The following is a 10,716-nucleotide window of genomic DNA, read 5'->3' as shown; positions in this document are numbered from 1 at the left end:
CCCCTCATCCAAAATACCTTCTTTGCCCCCTAGCCTCTAAAGAAATCCCTCCACTGCCTGTGTTTTGATGCCTGCCCCCATGTCCAAAGACATGCCTTTGTGCCTTATACAGAACTGAATGCGCTGCACATTCTTTCTGGTTCTATAGGAGGATTTTTGTAACTCGGTCCTGATGAGCCCACGGAATTCAGCTTAAATAAACCTCAAGATCAGAGTCCAACGGAATCTCAGACACACCAGCCTGCAGAGAGGCAGTAAACTAACTCTTTCTCTCTTTCTCTCTCTCTCTCTCGGTCTCTCTTCCTCTCTCTAACTCTCACTCTCTCTCTCACACACATTCACACACACTTTAGCTTTCTTCTCATTACACGCAAACAAATGTAGATACTCACAAATCCACATATCCACGTACAGTATTCACAGATACACACATACCCATTTACACAAACAACCAAGATAATTAAACAGACTACTTGTGTACTCTGGTTCAACAAATTAGTACAACAAATGAGTGCCGATTTTACTGGCTTTGGTCAGTTTCAGTGGCAGTTTGGCAATTCATGCTGCTCACTTTTATGAAATTATGTTTATAATAGATGACTAATCAAATACTTATATGACTGATGGTTCTCATTTATACTGCAGATAAGGGTTGACTAAATTGTTTATAAATTAGTAACAAAGTAGTGCAACAAATCTCCAGTCATGCCTTCTGACTACATTTTATTCCATGGTGCAGAGAATTTTTAATTTCAATTGATCCTATAAATGTGAATAGGCCTACATCAGGTTGTTTTGAACAAGGTGACTCATTAAGCTTAAAGCCTTTTTTGGTCATATGGGTTTTTATTTTCTCTCAATGTGTTTTGTCTTCATAACTGGAGGAGATGGGGATGGGGAAATGTTAAAAATTGTCTATTAACATGTTTGAGTAATTCATTGTTTTTCTCAATAACCCATACACCTTAGCCAAAAGTTTACATACACCTTAGCCAAATACATATAAACTCAGTTATTCACAATTCCTGACATTTAAACCTAGTAAAAATTCCCTGTCTTAGGTCAGTTAGGATCCCCATTTTATTTTAAGAATGTGAAATGTCAGAATAATAGTAGAGAAAATGATTTATTTCAGCTTTTATTTCTTTCATCACATTCCCAGTGGGTCAGAAGTTTACATACACTCAATTAGTATTTAGTAGCATTGCCTTTAAATTGTTTAACTTGGGTCAAACGTTTCGGGTAGCCTTCCACAAGCTTCCCACAATAAGTTGGGTGAATTTTGGCCCATTCCTCCTGACAGAGCTGGTGTAACTGAGTCAGGTTTGTAGGCCTCCTTGCTCGCACATGCTTTTTCAGTTCTGCCCACACATTTTCTATAGGATTGAGGTCAGGGCTTTGTGATGGCCAATCCAATACCTTGACTTTGTTGTCCTTAAGACATTTTGCCACAACTTTGGAAGTATGCTTGGGGTCATTGTCCATTTGGAAGACCCATTTGCGACCAAGCTTTAACTTCCTGACTGATGTTTTGAGATGTTGCTTCAATATATCCACATAATTTTCCTTCCTCATGATGCCATCTATTTTGTGAAGTGCACCAGTCCCTCCTGCAGCAAAGCACCCCCACAGCATGATGCTGCCACCCCTGTGCTTCACGGTTGGGATGGTGTTCTTTGGCTTGCAAGCAACCCCGTGGTACCTTCAGGCGTTTGGAAATTGCTCCCAAGGATGAACCAGACTTGTGTAGGTCTACAATTTTTCTCTGAGGTCTTGGCTGATTTCTTTTGATTTTCCCATGATGTCAAGCAATAAGGCACTGAGTTTGAAGGCAGGACTTGAAATACATCCACAGGTACACCTCCAATTGACTCAAATTATGTCAATTAGCCTATCAGAAGCTTCTAAAGTCATGACATCATTTTCTTGAATTTTCCAAGCTGTTTAAAGGCACAGTCAACTTAGTGTATGTAAACTTCTGACCCACTGGAATTGTGATACAGTGAATTATAAGTGAAATAATCTGTCTGTAAACAATTGTTGGAAAAATTACTTGTGTCATGCACAAAGTAGATGTCCTAACCGACTTGCCAAAACTATAGTTTGTTAACATGAAATTTGTGTAGTGGTTGAAAAACAAGTTTTAATGACTCCAACCTAAGTGTATGTAAACTTCCGACTTCAACTGTATAAAGTACTATATTTTCATTATGCATATGAGTGTTTTCAGGAAGTATTGAATATTTGCCATGTGTTTTAAATGTAGGCCTTTTGTAGAGAATTCTAGGACCTACTATATGTTCATGCTACTGTAAATGTATGATCTGCAGTATCTAGAACTAGAGTAGCCTATATGATGCCTACCACTCACATGTGGGTGGTCCACTGATCAAGGGGCGTGTTCGACTGTTTCACCCCTCTTACCCCCACCGCTCTCCTGGAGCATGCTTTAATAGAGAAAGTATGCAATGTTCATATATGCTCCAGCTCCAACCCCCATCATACTTCAACTGGGGTATTCGTGACCAAACGAGGATACTGCAGACAAAACGTAAGGGATCACCCACAAACAGACTGTGAGATAGAGGAAAGGAGGGAGGGGAAGAAAGAAAGAAAGAAAGAAAGAAAGAAAGAAAGAAAGAAAGAAAGAAAGAAAGAAAGAAAGAAAGAAAGAAAGAAAGAAAGAAAGAAAGAAAGAAAGAAAGAAAGAAAGGAGACAGTGTGTCAGTTTATTCCAAGGTCAACTTTATTCAAGGCGACTATCTGTAAGATAAATACATTTTAAGAATAATATACAGACTGAATAGTAGGCTAAACTTTTCTACAATTCCATTGCGGTTTTTATTAGGTAGGCTAACAACAAAACCAACTGGTGGGAGCAAGGTAGGTGAAACATTTATTTTACCTTTATTTTACCTTTCCCATTGTTTAATTTTCTACAATAACATTGTTGCTATTTTGTTGCTCTTCACTCTGATGAATGGGTTACAATCGTGTATTCAGATCATTGAGATCAGATCAAGTAAAATGGTTACCAGCAAACAAACTGCTGTCATTCGATCTGATTCGATATGATTTGCTCTCTCCCTGCATCATCTGTTGCTTGCTTTAAACACATGGCTTTCGCCTTTCGCACCGGTTGTAAGGTAAAATCAACGACTACATACAGACTATGTAGGCCTAATAATTATGTAGAATTAATTAAATATCGTAATTAAACATTTATTGACGATGCAGTGTTGGACTACGAGGCTAGCTAGGCTATAACAGATGAAAATGAACTAATAGTTGACTTTTGTCTGGCGTGATCTACCGTGCTTAATAGTCCTGCTCCATTGGACACCATACCACTGCTCTAACCTATAGGCTATGTTATGGCGGTAAGTGGCGCCTTTTCGATCAACTAGACCTAATTTGTTTAATATCCTAAGTGAAAGTTTAAAAGTCTTACATAAGGGGATGTGACAACTTGAATGTAGTCTGCTGTGACACATTTTGGTAGTTTTAAAAGAATGCACAGAATGTGGTTTTATGGTTGCAATTACCGCCCATATGGAAGAAATACACTCAGTCCTTGTTCACCGCCAAAAACATAGTTAAACGAATCGTCTCCTGCTATGCAAAACTATTTGTTCATATAGCCTACTTCACGTGTGTTTAAAAACATTGTAGCCTACTCCTGCGGATAGACACAATTCCAGCTCCCAACATCCTGCTTTGATGCAGCTGTTGGTAAAGAAAGTTATATCGTATCAATGCAACACAGAGGATAGGTCTCATTTTTGTTGCATTTTTTATTGGTCTGTGCATGACCTTGACCTTGAAATGTTGATTCTGCTCTACACTTTTCCATGGGATAATCAGCCAAAATTAACAACAAAATGAATGAATTAAGGAATGAAGAACAGAATTACTATTATTATTCAAATCAATTTTGTGTGTCATTTACTCTCTCTACTCTGCATTTAGAGTATAAATTAGTTTTTAGTTATTAGGGAAATGAACAAAAGTAGCTACTCTGTGTAGCAGCAAATTGTTTAGCACATAATTTTTGCCTCCAGTATAAGTATGCAAAGTGCAGAGAAGACTTGATTTGATTTGGAAGGTGATATTTGATTCGAGGCCTATCTGAGCTCAAGTGATGAGTACAAAGTAGCTGAGGAGCCCATGCTGATAGCACTGTATACTCACATCCTCTTAACAAATTTGCATATAGTATAAATATACAGCTACACGGACATGGACAACCAATAGTAACCAGTAGTAACAGGTAGGGACTGGATATAGGATGGGTCAGATCTCAACATTGGATGTGATATTGAGTTGTGAATATCTGTGCTACTTATGGTTACTGCAGGCTGAGCTCACGTTTCCCCATGTATGCCAAACCCCTGTCTGTGTCCAGTGAACCTGTAATGGCCGTTGCCAAGGTTTATATTAAGCAGTTCTCAGGCTTGTTGGTGACTGACTGCAAGACGAAAGCAGTGTGGTCTTTCATTATAATTTTATGAGGTGCATAGAGAAAGGGGGGAAAGTGTGTTTGTATTAACTTGTCCAGCCCCCAGTCACATTGGTACATACACAGATTATGCACAATAGTATGCACATGTATAGTATAAACTGTTTACATCTTCAGTAGGCCTACTAGAAAGATATTGCGCAACAGAGACTACCTAACCTGAAACCCCCTTTTACTTCCCAGGTACCAATCACGGCTAAGTCTGCCCCTCTCTAACCCTCTCCCCTGAGGCCTGAGCTCTGGGCTTCCAAGCCCACATACCCCTTTCACTTCGCTGGTGGACAGACACAGGGATGAGCAACAGCGGGACCAAGGAGCCGTCACCAGGAGTGGCCCTATCACCTACCTCCACACCTCCACTCAGGGGCCGGGGACGCCCACGGAAACAACAGCAGGTTGGATCTCCACATCAACACCTCACTCATTACACTGTATAGGACTCTATATGACACATTAACATTACAACTAAAATATAACACCCGACTAACCGGTGCCCCCGCACATTGACTCTGTCCAGGTACCTCCTGTATATAGCCTCCCTACTGTTATTTTATTTTACTGCTGCTCTTTAATTATTTGCTATTTTTATTTTTTACTTATCTATTTTTTACTTATCTATTTTTTTATTTTCTTAAAACTGGATTGTTGGTTAAGGGCTTGTAAGCATTTCACTGTAAGGTCTACACTTGTTGTATTTGGCGCATGTGGCAAATAACATTTGATTTGATTTGATTTGATCACAAGCAACAACTCAAAATGCTCATTTGAACAACTGTGTTGGTGTGGAGTACGGCTGTTTTTGCTGTGGATAGAGTCAGAGTGACACCAACCATATGGCAGTTCCTTATTTTGCTCTTGCTCTCCCCAGGAGCCCACTGGCCCCCCAACCCCAAAGAGGCCCAGAGGACGACCCAGAGGAAGCAAGAACAAAGGGCCTCGTGCCACACCCAAGGTATGATCATCTTCTCATGTTCATGTATATAGGTATTATGAAATATGCACAATAAAAATAAAGTGTCCAACTAGGCACAGGAGCTGAACAGAAAATAACAATTGTAGGAATACAGTTGTGAGTAGACATTGCCTTATGTCTATATAATAAACAATACAATATTCTCTGCTTTATCCTCCATCCTTTCTGTGTCAGAAAGTAGAGCCAGTCGGGGAGAGAAGACCTCGGGGCCGGCCAAGGAAATGGGTATGGGACAAACACAGACACTCACTCATGCACACAAATGTAATGAAGCCTACTGATATGTATCTCAAATGTGTCTAGACTCCTATCTCTCTTCATAATCTGGGGATGTATAACTCCTTAAGGGCAGTAGGGCCCTCTGTTTTTCCTGATTGATGTAATTGATTGGCAGGAGGAGCATCCCCTCACCTGGTGTCCTAGGTCTAAATCAGCCACTGATTACAAGACAAACATTGCACCACTTCACAATTAAAGTTGTCCACCGCTGAAATATGCAATGGAGAGTTTTACTGATTCATAGAACAACCTTCCTCCAATGTTTTATCTCTTCTCCTTCTGTCACTTTTATTCTTCTCCACAGCCCCAGAAAGTAGTTCAAGAAGTAATCCAGGAACAGCAGGTAAGAGATATTGTTAGTACAGCATAATATGTCATATTATGTGTTTTTCTAAAACGGTTCCTCTTACTTATTGTACTTGAGCACTACTTTCATGGAGGTGAATATAGGCCTGAGCTAAAGTGGAGTGCATGAGAAACTTCCGTTCATACAGCACCTTCTTTCAGAGAATCAACAGATTACAGCAACGCTGGCACAAAAAGAGGCCAATGTCACTCAACATCCTCATCCATCTTATCACAGATTTCACTGCAAAACCGAGTTTCAAAGAAGTTAAAACACATTAAGAACTGAAACCGTTAGACAGGCTCCATCTTTCAGACACAGAGAAGGGGTAGGGGAAGGATGAGTCAGTGCTGAGAGGGGAAACCTGATATAACTGCTCTCTTCCCCTGTCGTCTTGGTTTCCTGACATAACCGTTTTCTCCCTAGCATTTCTTGGTCTCACAGCCAGACCTATTTCCCCACATGTACAGAATCACTCATTTACACACTCATACAATTATATCATTACTCATTACACACACATGAACACTCATGCACGTACGCAAGCACTCTCTCTCACTCTCCCTCACACACACACACACTAATGTCTGTATTTTTGTGTCTTGTCACAGGGTCCTTCAGAAGAAACTGAAGGCCCCTCACAGTCACGGTCTCTGCCCACTGAGGCTTCACCATCTCAGGCACCAGCCCAGGAAGAGGCAGAGGGGGAATAGACAATGTGCCACAAAACTACCTCAAGGTTTGGGCAGAGACAAAGAGGTGTACAATCCAACCTCCATTCCAAAACAACAGATAATAACCCTGCTTTGTAGAACAATAGGCCTGACTGGGTTATTGTGCCTGGAGTCTGTCCAGAGCTGAGGCTGGGTCAATGATGGACATAGCTTTGGTCAGTTGATTGATTACATAGGATTTGGTCAATGGGTATTCAGAGATTGGTTGATGTGGTGTGTGTGTGCGTGCGTGCGTGTGCATGCGTGCGTATGTGTTTGTGGTGTTAATCATGGTGGCATGGTGGGGAGGGGGTTTAAAAAAAAGGATGCTGCTGTCATCAAATTGTACTGACATTTCTAAACACATTACTGGTTCAAGATTCATGACCCCTTTGTCACACAGGAGCTCGACTCAAACGTAATTGTCTGTCCTGATTGTGAAGAAACATGGGGATATTTTGTTAGATATACATTGGAATGGGAATACATTAACATGAACAGAATGAAGTCTGAACTCAACAGTGACATGACATCTCATCACGCTCAGCTTTTGTTTGTACTACATTGCTCTAACCACACTCATTAAAACCTTAGGGGGCCATACTTGCGAACATTAGAACAAGTTTAAGTTTAAGCATCAGCCATTTTAAATCGTTGACGTAGTTGGATATGATCAAATGCTACATGTTAGCTGTTCCCATTACATAACCTGGCACATTTAGCCCTATGCTAACCTCACCAGGTGGCAGTGATTATTTCCTGTAACAAATTCCGCATCTGCCTATCAAAGAACTTAAACTTTTTCTATACAAACCAATGGCATTTCTTAAAATAGGTGAACTTGTCCAGAGGGATATATTTAAACCTCCAAATTCAAGGTTTACTTTTGTTCCCCTTCATTTGGTCTCAAATGTAGAGTGACAATATTGCATGAACATCGCATCCTTGACTAGGCTACTTACTAGCGTTACGTTAGACAAAGCTTGTTTTCGCATATATATAACAAAATCTTATGTTTTCCTTATCCGTGTCATCAAGGCAAAGGGTGGTTATTTGAAGAATCTCAAATCTCAAATATATTTTGATTTGTTTAACACTTTTTTGGTTACTACATGATTACATACAGTGAGGGAAAAAAGTATTTGATCCCCTGCTGATTTTGTACGTTTGCCCACTGACAAAGATATGATCAGTCTATAGTTTTAATGGTAGGTTTATTTGAACAGTGAGAGACAGAATAACAACAAAAAAATCCAGAAAAACGCATGTAAAAAATGTTATAAATTGATTTGCATTTTAATGAGGGAAATAAGTATTTGACCCCCTCTCAATCAGAAAGATTTCTGGCTCCCAGGTGTCTCTTATACAGGTAATGAGCTGAGATTAGGAGCACACTCTTAAAGGGAGTGCTCCTAATCTCAGTTTGTTACCTGTATAAAAGACACCTGTCCACAGAAGCAATCAATCAATCAGATTCCAAACTCTCCACCATGTCCAAGACCAAAGAGCTCTCCAAGGATGTCAGGGACAAGATTGTATACCTACACAAGGCTGGAATGGGCTACAAGACCATCGCCAAGCAGCTTGGTGAGAAGGTGACAACAGTTGGTGCGATTATTCGCAAATGGAAGAAACACAAAATAACTGTCAATCTCCCTCGGCCTGGGGCTCCATGCAAGATCTCACCTCGTGGAGTTGCAATGATCATGAGAACGGTGAGGAATCAGCCCAGAACTACATGGGAGGATCTTGTCAATGATCTCAAGGCAGCTGGGACCATAGTCACCAAGAAAACAATTGGTAACACACTACGCCGTGAAGGACTGAAATCCTGCAGCGCCCACAAGGTCCCTCTGTTCAAGAAAGCACATATACAGGCCCGTTTGAAGTGAACATCTGAATAATTCAGAGGAGAACTGGGTGAAAGTGTTGTGGTCAGATGAGACCAAAATCGAGCTCTTTGTCATCAACTCAACTTACCGTGTTTGGAGGAGGAGGAATGCTGCCTATGACCCCAAGAACACCATCCCCACCGTCAAACATGGAGGTGGAAACATTATGCTTTGGGGGTGTTTTTCTGCTAAGGGGACAGGACAACTTCACCGCATCAAAGGAACGATGGACGGGGCCATGTACCGTCAAATCTGGGGTGAGAACCTCCTTCCCTCAGCCAGGGCATTGAAAATGGGTCGTGGATGGGTATTCCAGCATGACAATGACCCAGAACACACGGCCAAGGCAACAAAGGAGTGGCTCAAGAAGAAGCACATTACGGTCCTGGAGTGGCCTAGCCAGTCTCCAGACCTTAATCCCATAGAAAATCTGTGGAGGGAGCTGAAGGTTCGAGTTGCCAAACGTCAGCCTCGAAACCTTAATGACTTGGAGAAGATCTGCAAAGAGGAGTGGAACAAAATCCCTCCTGAGATGTGTGCAAACCTAGTGGCCAACTACAAGAAACATCTGACCTCTGTGATTGCCAACAAGGGTTTTGCCACCAAGTACTAAGTCATGTTTTGCAGAGGGGTCAAATACTTATTTCCCTCATTAAAATGCAAATCAATTTATAACATTTTTGACATGCGTTTTTCTGGATTTTTGTTGTTGTTATTCTGTCTCTCACTGTTCAAATAAACCTACCATTAAAATTATAGACTGATCATGTCTTTGTCAGTGGGCAAACGTACAAAATCAGCAGGGGATCAAATACTTTTTTCCCTCACTGTATGTGTTATTTCATAGTTTTGATGTCTTCACTATTATTCTACAATGTAGAAAATAGTAAAAAAATAAAGAAAAACCCTTGAATGAGTAGGTGTTCTAAAACTTTTTACCGGTAGTGTACATCCATGTGCTTTTACGGAGAAAATATAAAGGAGGTCTATACAACATTTAAGTTTATCGTACATCGTAAAAAAAAAACGATATAGAACTTTCAAAATATATAAAGTATCACAGTATGATGTGTTCTTGAAAACTTGATTGCTGACATCAACAGTGGACTAATGAAAAAAATACCAAAAGATAGTTTTTGAGTGGAATTTTCCTTTAATAATACACATATAATGTTGTACATGTAAGTGTAGCCTTTTTAAGTGGTGTTTTTGGTCTAACAGTAACGTTATACTATGATATTATATTTGGTATGTTAGGCCTATGTAAAATACTAATTGATCATTAAATGTCTTGCGAGACACTGATTCAGCTTTGATCCAAACTTTATTAAACAAGCACCATTCTGGGAAGTGGTGGAGCGCCGTTCTGGCACTGGCAGCACTAAACCCATGTGTAGCAGTACTCCAAAAAGCTCCTCATTAAATATATTTGTAATCTTCATTTACAAGGTTCTGGCTGCACTTCCCTTCGCAACACACTATCACAATAAATGTAATTCTACATTTCAAAGGAAAAAACATTATCTCACCTGGGATTCGAACTTGCTGCAAACAGCAAATAGTATCAGGAGCAAGGCTGGCTAAACTGTGAGCTAATTGTCTACTTGACATTACTTGTATGTTTTAGTAGCTTTGAATAGCAGATCCTGCCATTTGACTTCTGTTAAGAATAGCAGATCCTGCCATTTGACTTCTGTTAAGAATAGCAGATCCTGCCATTTGACTTCTGTTAAGAATAGCAGATCCTGCCATTTGACTTCTGTTAAGAATAGCAGATCCTGCCATTTGACTTCTGTTAAGGACGCTTCCATGAACAAGTGTTGGATCATGTCCAAATACCTATTTTAATTAGCTGATATGGAATTTGAACCCGGATATAATCACAGCCACCTGGTGAGCTTAGCATGTGCCAGGTCATGTCATGGGAACAGCTAACATGTAGCCTTTGATCACCTACAACTACGTCAACTATTTTAATTGGCTGATGCTTAAAC

At 40.3% G+C, this 10,716-nt stretch overlaps 1 protein-coding gene across 2 annotated transcripts; it reads left to right on the top strand.

Annotated features, from left to right (window-relative positions):
* Positions 1-2,152: 2,152 nt before the first annotated feature.
* On the top strand, positions 2,153-7,928 carry si:ch211-161c3.6 (high mobility group AT-hook 2b). 2 transcript variants are annotated; one of them, XM_041892768.2, is made up of 7 exons: positions 2,153-2,551; positions 2,849-2,883; positions 4,703-4,914; positions 5,388-5,471; positions 5,667-5,717; positions 6,076-6,114; positions 6,729-7,928. In XM_041892768.2, exons 3-7 carry the CDS (start codon positions 4,813-4,815, stop codon positions 6,828-6,830), a joined length of 378 nt encoding a protein of 125 aa, XP_041748702.1. In that variant the 5' UTR covers positions 2,153-2,551; positions 2,849-2,883; positions 4,703-4,812; the 3' UTR covers positions 6,831-7,928. The 2 variants fall into 2 exon arrangements, with proteins under 2 accessions (XP_041748702.1, XP_045079837.1); XM_045223902.1 differs by lacking the exon at positions 2,153-2,551 and having other exon boundaries at positions 2,657-2,883.
* Positions 7,929-10,716: the final 2,788 nt, after the last annotated feature.

Source organism: Coregonus clupeaformis, chromosome 12 (assembly GCF_020615455.1).
Source record: "Coregonus clupeaformis isolate EN_2021a chromosome 12, ASM2061545v1, whole genome shotgun sequence".
NCBI lineage: Eukaryota > Metazoa > Chordata > Actinopteri > Salmoniformes > Salmonidae > Coregonus > Coregonus clupeaformis.
Note: the sequence above shows the minus strand (reverse complement) of the source record. Positions and strands in the feature narration are given on the sequence as shown.

What these genes read in the sequence shown, in the direction of transcription:
- si:ch211-161c3.6 (XM_041892768.2), top strand. Translation starts at nt 4,813, where the DNA reads ATGAGCAACAGCGGGACCAAGGAGCCGTCACCAGGAGTGGCCCTATCA. An exon ending in GGGGCCGGCCAAGGAAATGG is followed by an intron (nt 5,718 to 6,075) that starts GTATGGGACAAA and finishes TCTTCTCCACAG; the next exon opens with CCCCAGAAAGTAGTTCAAGA. An exon ending in AAGTAATCCAGGAACAGCAG is followed by an intron (nt 6,115 to 6,728) that starts GTAAGAGATATT and finishes GTCTTGTCACAG; the next exon opens with GGTCCTTCAGAAGAAACTGA.